Raw genomic sequence first — 18,305 nt, 5'->3', positions numbered from 1 at the left:
ATAATTTTTCTCCAAAAAATGTCACAATTTTACAAGAACAACAAAAAAGTTGCCAATATTGTGATAAAAGTCAGAATTTTATATGAAAAATGTCACCATTTTGCAGTAAAAAGTAATAATTTTACATAAAAAAGTCATAATTTTTATGAGAAAATATTGCAATATTACAGAAACAGAAAGAATATGAGAAATTGTTCATAACTTTAGAAGAAAAAAAAGTTGACACATTTTGAGAAAAAGACTGATTTTAGTTTAGAAAAATAAAAAATGTTTTGTAATTGGTTTTCAATCTTCATTATTTACTCTATATACATGTTTATTGTATTTATTTATGTATGTATGGAATTTTACTCAATAACAGTCGCAACTTTACAAGAAAAGCTTAACATTTTGACAATTTTACGAAAAGAGTCGTAATTTTTACTCGACAAAAGTCACAATTTTATAAGGAAACTTGAACATTTTGGCAATATTATAACAATAATCTGAATTTTACTCGGTAAAATGATGACAAAAGTCATCATTTTACTCCAAAAATGTCACTATTTTATGAGAACAACCCAAAAATTTGCCAATATTGTGATAAAAGTCAGAATTTTATATGACAAATGTCACCATTTTGCGGTAAAAAGTAATAATTTTACATAAAAAAAGTCATGTTTTTATGAGAAAATATTGCAATATTACAGAAACAGAAAGAATATGTGAAATTGTTCCCAATTTTATAAGAAAAAAATTCAACACATTGTGAGAAAAAGACTGCTTTTAGTAAAAAAAAAAAAAAATTTGGTTTGTAATTGGTTTTCAATCTTACTTATTTACTTCAAGTTATTACAGTATGTCTCTATATACATATTTATTTTATTTATTAAATTTGGCCATATGTTGACCAGAGGGGGGAGCACTTTTAAAAGCGACACACAGTCAATGTGAAAAATTCCTCCTTTTTAGGACCACCTTAATTTTGATAGATTTCACCACCAGGGGTGCTAATGAGACATTCTCTTTTAGATGCAATGGTTTCCCGTATTGGGAGCATGATTTATGTCATAACTTGTTCACACCTCCTCATATGGAAGATACTTTTCCTTGTTGTCTCAAGAAGGGGAGAAATACAAGAAAACACACACACACACACACACACACACACACACTGGCAGGCGTAACGAGGACAGAAAGTCCCGTCGACATCACTCGTCTAAAATTAGCAGGAGATGCTTCCAGGCGGGAGGGAGGAGGGCGCCATTTTTTCACAAATGTTCACTTTATTAGGTACACCTCCCAACGACTTCCAATGGGAGAAAAAAGCATACAAAGCAACAGAAGAGTTTCCCCCTATAAGAAACGATGGCAATAATCTGTTCCGGGGTCAAAATGTGGCCGTCGCTAAGCATTTAAAATGTGCTAAATAAGCAAAATGTGCTAGAAATTTCAAAAAATTCTGAACATTTTAAATGTGCCGAACGTGCTAAACGTTCTAAATATTCCAAATGTGCTAAACATGCTAAATTAACTAAATATTGTAATTGTCCTGATTGTGCTAAACTTTCTAAACATGCTAAACTTTTTAAACATGTTAAACCTTCTAAACTTTCTAAACATGCTACACGTGCTGAATGTGCTGAACATGCTAAATGTGCTAGACTTTGTAAACATTGTAAACATGCTAAACATGCTACATATGCTATTTATTGTAATTGTGCTGATTGTGCTAAACTCTCTAAACATGCAAAACTTTTTTTAAACATTTTTAAAATTCTAAACTTTCTAAACATGCTGAATGTGCTAAACTTTCAAAACATTATTAACATGCTAAAAGTGCTAAATGTTCTAAACACTATGAACGTGCTAAATGTGTTAAACTTTCTAAACATTGTAAACATGCTAAACATGCTACAAATGCTATTTATTGTAATTGTGCTGATTGTGCTAAACTCTCAAAACATGCAAAACTTTTTTTTAAACATTTTTAAAATTCTAAACTTTCTAAACATGCTGAATGTGCTAAACTTTCAAAACATTATAAACATGCTAAAAGTGCTAAATGTTCTAAACACTATGAACGTGCTACATGTGCTAAACTTTCTAAACATTGTAAACATGCTAAATGTGCTAAATATTGTAATTGTCCTGATTGTGCTAAACTTTCTAAACATGCTAAATGTGCTGAATGTGCTTAAAATGCCAAATATTCTTAACTTTCAATTTGTGGACAATGTGCTGAACATGCTAAATGTGCTAGACTTTCTAAACATTGTAAACATGCTACATATGCTATTTATTGTAACTGCTAAACTGTCTAAACATGCAAAACTTTTTAAACATGTTCAACATTCTAAACATGCTAAATGTGCTAAACTTTCAAAACATTATAATAATAATAATAGTAGATTTTATTTGTAAAAAGCACTTTACATTGAGCGAACAACCTCAAAGTGCTACAGTGTATAAAAAAGAAAAAAGAAAAATACAATAAAAAAATAGAAAGATAATTTAAAAAAATGAAAAAATAAAAACTAGAACAGCCAAATAGCTAAAACTAGTATGCATATATCTAAAAAAAAGGCTTTTTTAAAAAGAAGGGTTTTTAAGCCTTTTTTTAAAAGCATCCACAGTCTGTGGTGCCCTCAGGTGGTCAGGGAGAGCGTTCCACAGACTGGGAGTGGCGGAGCAGAAAGCCCGGACGTTATAAACATGCTAAATGTGCTAAACTTTCTAAACATTGTTAACATGCTAAATGTTCTAAACTTTCTAAACACACAAGCAATGCAGCTAATGTTGTTAATGTAATGTTGCCTGTTAATATTTGAGTGGGCCCCGGGCCCCTCTGTAGTGGAAAAGTTGGGCCCCGAGGTCAAAAATGTCAACAACCACTGATCAACATCAATAATCAATCAATCAATCAATCAATGTTTATTTATATAGCCCTAAATCACTAGTGTCTCAAAGGGCTGTACAAGCCACAACGACATCCTCGGTGTCGAGTGGGTCTGACATAATATTGTGAAAGTCCAACACATCAGCGAAAGTCCAGTCCATGGTGGGGTCAGCGGGAACCATCCCGAGCGGAGACGGGTCAGCAGCGTAGAGATGTCCCCATCTGATGGACAGGCTAGCGGTCCACCCCGGAGCAGAGTAGAAAAGAAAAGAAAAGAAACGGCAGATCAACTGGTCTAAAAAGGGAGTCTATTTAAAGGCTAGAGTATACAAATGAGTTTTAAGATGAGACTTAAATGCTTCTACTGAGGTAGCATCTCTAACTTTTACCGGGAGGGCATTCCATAGTATTGGAGCCCGAATAGAAAACGCTCTATAGCCCACAGACTTTTTTTGGGCTCTGGGAATCACTAATAAGCCGGAGTTCTTTGAACGCAGATTTCTTGCCGGGACATATGGTACAATACAATCGTCAAGATAGGCAGGAGCTTGACCGTGTAGTATTTTATACGTAAGTAGTAAAACCTTAAAGTCGCATCTTAGGTGCACAGGAAGCCAGCGCAAGTGAGCCAGTGTAGGCGTAATATGATCAAACTTTCTTGTTTTTGTCAAAAGTCTAGCAGCCGCATTTTGTACCATCTGTAATCTTTTAATGCTAGACATAGGGAGGCCCGAAAATAATACGTTACAGTAATCGAGACGAGACGTAACGAACGCATGAATAATGATCTCAGCATCGCTTGTGGACAAAATGGAACGAATTTTAGCGATATTACGGAGATGAAAGAAGGCCGTTTTAGTAACACTCTTAATGTGTGACTCAAACGAGAGAGTTGGGTCGAAGATAATACCCAGATTCTTTACCGAGTCGCCTTGTTTAATTGTTTGGTTGTCAAATGTTAAGGTGGTATTATTAAATAGATGTTGGTGTCTAGCAGGACCGATAATCAGCATTTCCGTTTTCTTAGCGTTGAGTTGCAAAAAGTTAGCGGACATCCATTGTTTAATTTCATTAAGACACGCCTCCAGCTGACTACAGTCCGGCGTGTTGGTCAGCTTTAGGGGCATGTAGAGTTGAGTGTCATCAGCATAACAGTGAAAGCTAACACCGTACTTGCGTATGATGTCACCTAGCGGCAGCATGTAAATACTAAAGAGTGCAGGGCCAAGAACTGAACCCTGGGGAACTCCGCACGTTACCTTAACATAGTCCGAGGTCACATTGTTATGGGAGACACACTGCATCCTGTCAGTAAGATAAGAGTTAAACCAAGACAAGGCTAAGTCTGACATACCAATACGTGTTTTGATACGCTCTAATAAAATATTATGATCGACGGTATCGAAAGCGGCGCTAAGATCAAGAAGCAGCAACATAGATGAAGCATCAGAATCCATCGTCAGCAATAGATCATTAGTCATTTTTGCGAGGGCTGTCTCCGTAGAGTGATTTGCCCTGAAACCGGATTGAAAAGGTTCACAGAGATTGTTAGTCACTAAGTGTTCATTTAGCTGCTGTGCGACAATTTTTTCGAGAATGTTCGAGATAAACGGTAGGTGGGACACCGGCCGGTAGTTCACCATGAGGTCAGGATCGAGGTTAGGTCTTTTGAGTAGAGGATGAATAACCGCTTTTTTGAATGCTAGAGGAACAGTACCAGAGGAAAGTGATAGGTTTATAATATTTAACACTGATGGACCTAATAAAACAAAAAGCTCCTTGATAAGTTTATATGACAATAGGATGTTCCTGAGTGGCCGGACAGAACAATTCATGTTTACGTATTATGATGCGTTCAGGTTCACTTATTGTGATGCGTTCATGTTTGTTTGTTGTGTGTGATGCTTTCAGGTTCACGTACTGTGACGCGTTCATGTTCATGTATTGTGATGCGTTCATGTTCACGTATTGTGATGCGTTTATGTTGATGTATTGTGACACATTCATGTTCACGTATTGTGATGCTTTCAGGTTCACGTATTGTGATGCTTTCATGTTCACGTATTATGATGCTTTCATGTTCATGTGTTGTGATGCGTTCATGTTCACGTATAGTGACGTGTTCAGGTTCATGTATTGTGATGCTTTCATGTTCACGTATTATGATGCGTTCATGTTCACGTATTGTGACGCATTCATGCTCACGTATTGTGATGCTTTCAGGTTCACGTATTATGGTGCGTTCATGTTCACGTACTGTGACGCATTCATGTTCACGTATTGTGACGCTTTCAGGTTCACATATTATGATGCGTTCATGTTCACGTGTTGTGATGGTTTCATGTTCATGTGTTGTGATGCGTTCATGTTCATGTATTGTGATGCTTTCATGTTCACGTATTATGATGTGTTCATGTATTATGATGCGTTCATATTCACGTATTGTGATGCTTTCACTTTCCCATGTTATGATGCGTTCATGTTCACATATTATGAGGTTTTCACGTCCATGTGTTGTGATGCGTTCATGTTCACGTGTAGTGACGTGTTCAGGTCCTTGTATTGTGATGCTTTCATGTTCACGTATTATGATGTTTTCATGTCCATGTGTTGTGATGCGTTCATGTTCACGTGTAATGACGTGTTCAGGTCCATGTATTGTGATGCTTTCATGTTCACGTATTTTGATGCGTTCATGTTCACGTACTGTGACGCATTCAGGTTCATGTATTGTGACGCTTTCAGGTTCACATATTATGATGCTTTCATGTTCACGTATTGTGATGCTTTCATGTTCATGTGTTGTGATGCGTTCATGTTCATGTATTGTGATGCTTTCAGGTTCACGTATTATGATGTGTTCATGTATTATGATGCGTTCATATTCACGTATTGTGATGCTTTCACTTTCCCATGTTATGATGCGTTCATGTTCACATATTATGAGGTTTTCACGTCCATGTGTTGTGATGCGTTCATGTTCACGTGTAGTGACGTGTTCAGGTCCTTGTATTGTGATGCTTTCATGTTCACGTATTATGATGTTTTCATGTCCATGTGTTGTGATGCGTTCATGTTCACGTGTAATGACGTGTTCAGGTCCTTGTATTGTGATGCTTTCATGTTCACGTATTATGATGTTTTCATGTCCATGTGTTGTGATGCGTTCATGTTCACGTGTAATGACGTGTTCAGGTCCATGTATTGTGATGCTTTCATGTTCACGTATTTTGATGCGTTCATGTTCACGTACTGTGACGCATTCAGGTTCATGTATTGTGACGCTTTCAGGTTCACATATTATGATGCTTTCATGTTCACGTATTGTGATGCTTTCATGTTCATGTGTTGTGATGCGTTCATGTTCATGTATTGTGATGCTTTCAGGTTCACGTATTATGATGTGTTCATGTTCATGTGTTGCGATGCGTTCATGTTCACGTATAGTGTCGTGTTCAGGTTCATGTATTGTGATGCTTTCAGGTTCACGTATTATGATGCGTTCATGTTCACGTACTGTGATGCATTCATGTCCACGTATTGTGATGCTTTCAGGTTCACGTATTACGATGCGTTCATGTTCACGTATTGTGATGCATTCATTTTCACGTATTGTGATGCATTCATGTTCACGTATTGTGATGCTTTCAGGTTCATGTATTATGATGCATTCATGTTCATGTGTTGCGATGCGTTCATGTTCACGTATAGCGTCGTGTTCAGGTTCACGTATTGTGATGCTTTCAGGTTCACGTATTATGATGCGTTCATGTTCACGTACTGTGATGCATTCATGTCCATGTATTGTGATGCTTTCAGGTTCACGTATTACGATGCGTTCATGTTCACGTATTGTGATGTGTTCATTTTCACGAATGGTGATGCTTTCAGGTTCACATATTATGATGTTTTCATGTCCATGTGTTGTGATGCGTTCATGTTCACGTGTAGTGACGTGTTCAGGTTCACGTATTGTGATGCTTTCATGTTCACGTAATATGATGCGTTCATGTTCACTTACTGTGACGCATTCATGTTCACGTATTGTGACGCTTTCAGGTTCACATATTATGATGCGTTCATGTTCACGTATTGTGATGGTTTCATGTTCATGTGTTGTGATGCGTTCATGTTCATGTATTGTGATGCGTTCATGTTCATGTATTGTGATGCTTTCAGGTTCACGTATTATGATGTGTTCATGTTCATGTATTATGATGCATTCATGTTCACGTATTGTGATGCTTTCACTTTCCCATGTTATGATGTGTTCATGTTCACGTATTATGAGGTTTTCACGTCCATGTGTTGTGATGCGTTCATGTTCACGTGTAGTGACGTGTTCAGGTCCATGTATTGTGATGCTTTCATGTCCACGTATTATGATGTTTTCACGTCCATGTGTTGTGATGCGTTCATGTTCACGTGTAGTGACGTGTTCAGGTCCATGTATTGTGATGCTTTCATGTTCACGTATTATGATGCGTTCATGTTCACGTATTGTTACACATTCATGTTCACGTATTGTGATGCTTTCAGGTTCACGTTTTATGATGTGTTCATGTTCACGTATTGTGATGCATTCATGTTCACGTATTGTGACCCTTTCAGGTTCACGTATTATGATGCGTTCATGATCACGTATTGTGATGCGTTCTAGTTCACATATTGTGACGCGTTCACATATTGTGATGTGTTCAGGTTCACGCGTTGTGAGAGAGAGGGGGGGGGGGGTGTTATTTACACAAATAAATACAATCATGTGAGCTTACGGACTGTATCCCTATTGATCTATATTGATATAGAATGTATATATTGTGTTTTTTATGTTGATTTCATAAAAAAAAAAAAAAAAAAATTATTATTATTATTATTTATTTTTTTTTAATTCTTGTGCGGCCCGGTACCAATCGGTGGGCCGCGGCCCGGTGGTTGGGCACCACTGGTTTAAGACACTAAACAGACAATCTGAAGACAAAGAGAGACTGGTAGAATATACAAAGGAAAAGTACTAGCTACTCTAAACATGGCTATGTAAAAAGAACATATATGCATCCTCCACACACGTTTTGTTTTTTTCACCTCCCGGCTGCTTCGCCACCTCCTTCTCCTCCCTCTGACATGCCCCTTGTTAGCACTTTGCTGTGTTAGCACTTTGCTGCGTTAGCGCTTTGCTGTGTTAGCAGCTCGCACCTGATTGGGCGAAAAGGAGCCCTCGCTTTCACACGTCTTGGGAGCGCGAGGCCATGCAAAAATGGACTCGTTAATGAAGTTTAACAGGGAAATGTGTTTATGAGCGCGATAACATGTCATCTTATTTTTTCTCACTCTTTTCATTTTTAGAGAAGACACTCAATTTTTCTACTTGAGTCTTTTCACGACGCCATGAAGTAAAAATAACCTCCGACCCGCTTGTCGCTTAAAAAAAAAAGAAAAAAGGCTTCACTACACACCTTAAAATACATTCTGCCAACTCTGTCAGTCATTTACAGACAAGTTGTAAGTTTGAACTTTTAGCATTTCTTTAGTGAACATGCTAACGTATATAGCTATGCTGGTGTTGCTAACTTAGCATGACGCTAAAATGTAACGATAGCATGTAGCTGACACAGCTGTTAATGTTACTCACCTAGCATGATGCTAAAATGTATTGGTAGCATGTAGCTCACGTAGCTATCTTAGTGTTGTTAACTTAGCATTATGCTAAAATGTAACGATAGCATGTAGCTGACACCGCTGTGTTAATGTTACTAAACTAGCATGATGCTAAACTATAACGGTAGCATGTAGCGCACGTAACTATCTTAGTGTTGTTAACTTAGCATGATGCTAAAATGTAACGATAGCATGTAGCTGACACCGCTGTGTTAATGTTACTAAACTAGCATGATGCTAAACTATAACGGTAGCATGTAGCGCACGTAACTATCTTAGTGTTGTTAACTTAGCATGATGCTAAAATGGAATAATAGCATGTAGCTGACACAGCTGTGTTAATGTTACTAACCTAGCATGATGCTAAAATGTATTGGTACCATGTAGCTCACGTAGCTATCTTAGTGTTGTTAACTTAGCTTGATGCTAAAATGTAACGATAGCATGTAGCTGACACCGCTATGTTAATGTTACTAAACTAGCATGATGCTAAAATATAACGGTAGCATGTAGCGCACGTAACTATCTTAGTGTTGTTAACTTAGCATGATGCGAAAATGTAACGATAGCATGTAGCTGACACAGCTGTGTTAATGTTACTAACCTAGCATGATGCTAAAATGTAACGGTAGCATGTAGCTCACGTAGCTATCTTAGTATTGTTAACTTAGCATGATGCTAAAATGTAACGATAGCATGTAGCTGACACAGCTGTGTTAATGTTACTAAACTAGAATGATGCTAAAATATAATGGTAGCGTGTAGCTCACATAGCTATCTTAGTGTTGTTAACTTAGCTTGATGCTAAAATGTAGCGATAGCATGTAGCTGACACCGCTATGTTAATGTTACTAAACTAGCATGATGCTAAAATATAACGGAAGTATGTAGCACACGAAACTATCTCAGTGTTGTTAACGTAGCATGATGCTAAAATGGAATAATAGCATGTAGCTGACACAGCTGTGTTAATGTTACTAACCTAGCATGATGCTAAAATGTATTGGTAGCATGTTGCTCACGTAGCTATCTTAGTATTGTTAACTTAGCATGATGCTAAAATGTAACGATAGCATGTAACTGACACAGCTGTGTTAATGTTACTAACCTAGCATGATGCTAAAATGTATTGGTAGCATGTAGCGCACGTAACTATCTTAGTGTTGTTAACTTAGCATGATGCGAAAATGTAACGATAGCATGTAGCTGACACAGCTGTGTTAATGTTACTAACCTAGCATGATGCTAAAATGTAACGGTAGCATGTAGCTCACGTAGCTATCTTAGTATTGTTAACTTAGCATGATGCTAAAATGTAACGATAGCATGTAGCTGACACAGCTGTGTTAATGTTACTAAACTAGAATGATGCTAAAATATAATGGTAGCATGTAGCTCACATAGCTATCTTAGTGTTGTTAACTTAGCTTGATGCTAAAATGTAACGATAGCATGTAGCTGACACCGCTATGTTAATGTTACTAAACTAGCATGATGGTAAAATATAACGGTAGCATGTAGCGCACGTAACTATCTCAGTGTTGTTAACTTAGCATGATGCTAAAATGGAATAATAGCATGTAGCTGACACAGCTGTGTTAATGTTACTAACCTAGCATGATGCTAAAATGTATTGGTAGCATGTTGCTCACGTAGCTATCTTAGTATTGTTAACTTAGCATGATGCTAAAATGTAACGATAACATGTAGCTGACACAGCTGTGTTAATGTTACTAAACTAGAATGATGCTAAAATATAATGGTAGCATGTAGCTCACATAGCTATCTTAGTGTTGTTAACTTAGCTTGATGCTAAAATGTAACGATAGCATGTAGCTGACACCGCTATGTTAATGTTACTAAACCAGCATGATGCTAAAATATAATGGTAGCATGTAGCTCACATAGCTATCTTAGTGTTGTTAACTTAGCTTAAAAAATTGTAAGGTTAACATGTAGCTCACACAGCTATTTTAGTGTTGTTAACTTAGGTTAATAGGGTTCTTACTTTGACATAATGATATAGGTATCAGATATTCAAAATCAATAGTGTTCTTGCTTTGACAGAATATAGATCTCAGATATTTAAAATCTATAGTGTTCTTGCGCTGAAATAAAATAAATAAAAGCAGTAGTGTGCTTGCTCTGAAAAAAATAAATATTAAAATCAATAGTGTTCTTGCTTTGACATAATATAGGTCTCAGATATTTAAAATCAATAGTGTTCTTGCTCTAAAATAAAATAAATAATACAATCAGTTGTGTTCTTGCAATGACATACTAATATAGGTCTCAGTTATTTAAAATCAATGGTGTTCTTGCTCTGAAATAAAATAATATAAAAAATCAATAGTGTTCTTGCTCTAAATAAATACATGTCATATTATAATCAGTAGTGTTCTTCCTTCGATGTACTAATATAGGTTTCAGATATTTAAAATCAATTGTGTTCTTGTGCTAAAATAATTAAAATATTAAAATCAATAGTGTTCTTGCTCTGCAAAAAATTAATAGTAAAATCAATAGTGTTCTTGCTCTAAAATAAATTAAATATTAAAATCAATAGTTTTCTTGCTCTAAAATAAAATACGTCATTATTAAAATTAATAGTGTTCTTGCTCTGAAGAAATTAAATAATAGTAACATCAATAGTGTTCTTGCTCTGAAGAAATTAAATAATAGTAACATCAATAGTGTTCTTGCTCTGAAATAAATAAAATATTAAAATCAATAGTGTTCTTGCTCTGAAATAAAATACATGTCATTATTAAAATTAATAGTGTTCTTGTTCTGAAAAAATGAAATAATATTAAAATCAATAGTGTTCTTGCTCTGAAATAAATTAAATATTAAAATCAATAGTGTTCTTGCTCTGAAATAAAATACATGTCATTATTAAAATTAATAGTGTTCTTGCTCTGAAAAAATGAAATAATATTAAAATCAATAGTGTTCTTGCTCTGAAATAAATTAAATATTAAAATCAATAGTGTTCTTGCTCTGAAATAAAATACATGTCATTATTAAAATTAATAGTGTTCTTGCTCTGAAAAAATTAAATAATATTCAAATCAATAGGGTTCTTGCTCTGAAATAAATGTATCCACTTTTTCATGCACTCTACATCATGATGTCATTTTTTACTGCGTACGTGTTCACAAAGGGTCATGTGGTCAAAGAGAACTGTTCCACTTTTTCATGCACTCCACATCATGATGTCATGACAGGTGCAGCAGCTGACCAGATGTTGTGCTCCTCAGATCCCTCAGGTCAGCTACGCGTCGACGGCGGCGGAGCTGAGCGACAACACCCGCTACGACTTCTTCTCCCGCGTGGTTCCTCCAGACTCCTACCAGGCCCAGAGCATGCTGGACGTGGTGCTGGCCATGGGCTGGAACTACGTGTCCACGCTGGCCTCAGAGGGCAACTACGGCGAGAGCGGCGTGGACGCCTTCGTGCAGATCTCCCGCGAGTCAGGTAGGACTGACGGGCCGTTGCCGCGGCAACAGTTACCGGGAAGCTTCCACGTCCAATCAGCTTGATGATTGCTATGATATGTGCTGATCTTTCTTACTCGTTCAGCTTTTACTTTGAAATTCCCACTTCCTGCTCACCTCTGACACTTTTGAAAACAACAACAATACAAGAATGACTCTACATGTTGTAATTATTTCCTTCAGTAATTAATTACCATAATTGTTTCCTTCAGTAATTAATGACCATAATTATATCCTAGGATAACTAATTACTGTAATTATACCCCCCAATAATTAACTACCATGATTATAACCTACTTGAAGTCATTACTCCAAAGGTTGTAATTATATCCTACAATAATTAAATATTATAATTGTATCCTAGACTGGTTAATTACCGTACTTGTATCTTACAATAATTAATTAATATAATTATATCCTACAATAATTGATTAAAATTATATTTTACAATAATTAATTATTATAATTATATCCTACAATAATTAATGATTATAATTGTATCCTACAATAATTAATTATTATAATTATATCCTACAATAATGAAGTATTATAATTAAATCCTACATTAATTTGTTATTATTAATACATACTAGAATGGTTAATTACCATACTTATATCATACAAAAATGTATTATTATAATTATATCCTACAATAATTAAGTATTATAATTAAATCCTACATTTATTTGTTCTAATTATTATATACTGGAATGGTTAATTACCATACTTATATCATACAAAAATGTATTATTATAATTGTATCCTACAATAATATATTATTATTATTATAATCTAGAAAGGTTAATTACCATACTTATATCATACAATAATAAATGATTAGAATTATATCCTACAAAAATTCATTATTATAATTACATCCTACAATAATTCATTATTATAATTATATGCTACATTACTTAATTAATATAATTACATCCGACAATAATTAAGTATTATAATTATATCCTACAATAATGATTGATTATAATTATATTCCGCAATAATTAATGATTATAATTATATCCTACAATAAATAATGATTATAATTATATCCTACAATAATTAATTATTATAATTATATTCTACAATAATTAATGATAATAATTTTATTCTACAATAGTTAATTATAATTATATTTTACAATAATTTATTATTATTATTATATTCTAGAATGGTTAATTGCCATACTTATGTCATGAAATAATTAATGATTATAATTATATCCTACAATAATTAATGATTATAATTATATCCTACAATAATTGATTATAATTATATTCTACAATGATTAATTATTATAATTATATTCTACAATAATAATTATAATTATATCCTACAATAATGTATTATTATATCATATTCTAGAATGATTAATTGCCCTACTTATGTCATAAAATAATTGATGATTATAATTATATCCTACAAAAATTTATGATTTTAATTATATCCTACAATAATTAATTATTATAATTTTATTCTACAATAATTAATGATTATAATTATATCCTTCAATAATTAATGAATGATTTTAATTATATCCTACAATAATGAATGATTATCATTTTATTCTACAATAATTAATGATTACAATTATATCCTACAATAATTAATGATTATCATTTTATTCTACAATAATTAATGATTATAATTATATCCTACAATAATTAATGATTATAATTATATCCTACAATAATTAATGATTATAATTATATCCTACAATAATGAACTTATTGTAATTAACAAGACGGGACGTTTACTTAATGAGCCCTCAGAGAGATCTTGCTGTTAATTGAAAAGACGTCGTTATTTTTTTCAAAGTAAAACATTTGTTGTATATAATTAGTAAAACAGTTATATACCAAAGTTATGATGTACAACAAGTACAAAGTTATGATACACAACAAGTACAAAGTTATGATACACAACAAGTACAAAGTTATGATGCACAACAATGATGATGATGATCCACAGTACTACTAACAGTACTACCGTATATTATGTGATTATAATATTAGTAGTACTACTAACAGTACTATCTATACATGTGATTATAATATTATTAATACTACTAAGTACTAACAGTACTACCGTATATTATGTGATTATAATATTAGTAGTACTACTAACAGTACTACTCTATATTATGTGATTATATTAGTAGTACTACTAACAGTACTACCGTATATTATGTGATTATAATATTAGTAGTACTACTAACAGTACTACCGTATATTATGTGATTATAATATTAGTAGTACTACTAACAGTACTACTGTATATTATGTGATTATAATATTAGTAGTACTAAAACAGTACTACCGTATATTATGTGATTATAATAATAGTAGTACTACTAACAGTACTACCGTATATTATGTGATTATAATATTAGTAATACTACTAACAGTACTACTGTATATTATGTGATTATAATATTAGTAATACTACTAACAGTACTACCGTATATTATGTGATTATAATATTAGTAATACTACTAACAGTACTACCGTGTATTATGTGATCATAATATTAGTAGTACTACTAACAGTACTACCGTATATTATGTGATTATAATATTAGTAATACTACTAACAGTACTACCGTATATTATGTGATTATAATATTAGTAATACTACTAACAGTACTACTGTATATTATGTGATTATAATAATAGTAGTACTACTAACAGTACTACCGTATATTATGTGATTATAATATTAGTAATACTACTAACAGTACTACCGTGTATTATGTGATCATAATATTAGTAGTACTACTAACAGTACTACCGTATATTATGTGATTATAATATTAGTAATACTACTAACAGTACTACCGTATATTATGTGATTATAATATTAGTAATACTACTAACAATACTACCGTGTATTATGTGATCATAATATTAGTAGTACTACTAACAGTACTACCGTATATTATGTGATTATAATATTAGTAATACTACTAACAGTACTACTGTATATTATGTGATTATAATATTAGTAGTACTACTAACAGTACTACCGTATATTATGTGATTATAATATTAGTAATACTACTACCAGTACTACCGCATATTATGTGATTATAATATTAGTAATACTACTGACAGTACTACCGTATATTATGTGATTATAATATTAGTAGTACTACTCCCAGTACTACCGTATATTATGCGATTATAATATTAGTAGTACTACTACCAGTACTACCGCATATTATGTGATTATAATATTAGTAGTACTACTGACAGTACTACCGTATATTATGTGATTATAATATTAGTAGTACTAAAACAGTACTACCGTATATTATGTGATTATAATATTAGTAGTACTACTAACAGTACTACTGTATATTATGTGATTATAATATTAGTAATACTACTAACAGTACTACCGTATATTATGTGATTATAATATTAGTAGTACTACTCCCATTACTACCGTATATTATGCGATTATAATATTAGTAGTACTAAAACAGTACTACCGTATATTATGTGATTATAATATTAGTAGTACTACTAACAGTACTACCGTATATTATGTGATTATAATATTAGTAATACTACTAACAGTACTACCGTATATTATGTGATTATAATATTAGTAGTACTACTAACAGTACTACCGTATATTATGTGATTATAATATTAGTAGTACTACTAACAGTACTACTGTATATTATGTGATTATAATAATAGTAGTACTACTAACAGTACTACCGTATATTATGTGATTATAATATTAGTAGTACTACTAACAGTACTACCGTATATTATGTGATTATAATATTAGTAGTACTACTAACAGTACTACCGTATATTATGTGATTATAATATTAGTAGTACTACTCACAGTACTACCGTATATTATGTGATTATAATATTAGTAGTACTACTAACAGTAGTACGCATATATGTGATTATAATATTAGTAATACTACTAAGTACTACCAGTACTACCGTATATTATGCGATTATAATATTAGTATTACTAACAGTACTATTGTATATGATGTGATTATAATATTACTAGTACTACTAATAGTACTGCAGTCAATTTTGTGATTATAATATTATTATTACAAGTAGTATTTCATTCTATTCGCAGTAAAAGTATTTATATCCAAGTAAGAAGTCAAGTAAAAAGGTTTTAATGTTGATGGTTTTCCACGGCGCACCTCTCATGCTAATGCAAGCTAGCTGCTAACCCGCCTGTTGCCTCGCCTAATGTTTGTTTGATGACGAGGTCGATAAACCTTCACGCACACACACACACACACAGCTTCATTAGTACTGTGTGTGTGTGTGTGTGTGTGTGTGTGTGTGTGTGTGTGTGTGTGTGTGTGTGTGTGTGTGTGTGTGTGTGTGTGTGTGTGTGTGTGTGTGTGTGTGTTCGTGCAGGCTAATGACACGTGATGAAGACTGCAGGCTGGCCATGATCAGTGAGCCAATATTGATGAGCGCTGATGGCGATTAGCGTCTGCTCTCAGCCTTCATGTCTGACTGATGAGAAAACCTCAGTTCCTCATTTCTTATTGGTTGTCCTCACCTCAGTACTTCTTCTCTTACCTTGCATGGCTCCATCCAACCATCCATCAGTCATAGACGACATGAGAAGTAGAAGTAAAGGATGAGAAGTAGAAGTAGAGGATGAGAAGTAGAAGTAGAGGATGAGAAGTAGAAGTAGAGGATGAGAAGTAGAAGTAGAGGATGAGAAGTAGAAGTATAGGATGAGAAGTAGAAGTAGAGGATGAGAAGTAGAAGTATAGGATGAGAAGCAGAAGTACAGGATGAGAAGTAGAAGTAGAGGATGAGAAGTAGAAGTAGAGGATGAGAAGTAGAAGTATAGGATGAGAAGCAGAAGTACAGGATGAGAAGTAGAAGTAGAGGATGAGAAGTAGAAGTAGAGGATGAGAAGTAGAAGTATAGGATGAGAAGTAGAAGTATAGGATGAGAAGTAGAGGATGAGAAGTAGAAGTAGAGGATGAGAAGTAGAAGTATAGGATGAAAAGTAGTACTACTTTGGAGATCTTGAGTGTTAAGGAGAAGATGAGAAAATGAGAGGAAGGAAGTAACGATGAGAAGTTTTATGGTCAGATGTTCTTCATGTCTCAGGTTCTTCATGTCTCACATTCTTCATGCTCATGTTTTCCTTGTCTCATGTTCTCCATGTCTCATGTTCTCCATGTCTCATGTTCTCCATGTCTCATGTTCCTCATGTCTCATGTTCTTCATGTGTCATGTTCCTCATGTCTCATGTTCTTCATGTCTCATGTTCTCTATGTCTCATGTTCTTCATGTCTCATGTTCTCCATGTCTCACATTCTTCATGCTCATGTTTTCCTTGTCTCATGTTCTCCATATCTCATGATGTCCATGTCTCATGTTCTTCATGTCTCATGTTCTCCATGTCTCATGTTCTCCATGTCTCATGGTGTCCATGTCTCATGTTCTCCATGTCTCATGGTGTCCATGTCTCATGTTCTCCATGTCTCATGTTCTCCATGTCTCATGTTCTCCATGTCTCATGTTCTTCATGTCTCATCTTCTCCATGTCTCATGTTCTCCATGTCTCATGTTCTCCATGTCTCATGTTCTCCATGTCTCATGTTCTCCATGTCTCATGTTCTTCATGTCTCATGTTCTCCATGTCTCATGTTCTCCATGTCTCATGGTGTCCATGTCTCATGTTCTTCATGTCTCATGTTCCTCATGTCTCATGTTCCCCATGTTTAATGTTCTCCATGTCTCATGTTCTCCATGTCTCATGGTGTCCATGTCTCATGTTCTCCATGTCTCATGTTCTTCATGTCTCATGTTCTCCATGTCTCATGTTCTCCATGTCTCATGGTGTCCATGTCCCATGTTCTTCATGTCTCATGTTCCTCATGTCTCATGTTCCCCATGTTTAATGTTCTCCATGTCTCATGTTCCTCATGTCTCATGTTCCCCATGTTTAATGTTCTCCATGTCTCATGTTCTCCATGTCTCATGTTCTCCATGTCTCATGTTCTTCATGTCTCATGTTCTCCATATTTCATGTTGTCAATGTCTCATGTTCTCCATGTCTCATGTTATTTATGTCTCATGTTCCTCATGTCTCATGTTCTCCATGTCTCATTCTCCATGTCTCATTTTCTCCATGTCTCATTTTCTTCATGTCTCATTTTCTCCATGTCTCATGTTCTTCATGTCTCATTTTCTTCATGTCTCATTTTCTCCATGTCTCATGTTCTTCATGTCTCATTTTATTCATGTCTCATCTGCT

The 18,305-nt window shown here is 34.1% G+C and overlaps 1 protein-coding gene across 2 annotated transcripts in view; it reads left to right on the top strand.

Annotated features, from left to right (window-relative positions):
- LOC133646981 (metabotropic glutamate receptor 8-like) overlaps window positions 1–18,305 on the top strand; it is a 79,022-nt gene that overhangs the window by 12,291 nt on the left and 48,426 nt on the right. For both annotated transcript variants that reach the window (XM_062042984.1, XM_062042985.1), the window contains one exon: window positions 11,794–12,010. In XM_062042984.1, the coding sequence (XP_061898968.1) occupies window positions 11,794–12,010 (217 nt within the window). The remainder of the gene's footprint in view (window positions 1–11,793; window positions 12,011–18,305) is intronic.

The sequence above is a fragment of the Entelurus aequoreus genome, linkage group LG03 (genome assembly GCF_033978785.1).
Source record: "Entelurus aequoreus isolate RoL-2023_Sb linkage group LG03, RoL_Eaeq_v1.1, whole genome shotgun sequence".
In the NCBI taxonomy this organism is placed as follows: domain Eukaryota; kingdom Metazoa; phylum Chordata; class Actinopteri; order Syngnathiformes; family Syngnathidae; genus Entelurus; species Entelurus aequoreus.
Note: the sequence above shows the minus strand (reverse complement) of the source record. Positions and strands in the feature narration are given on the sequence as shown.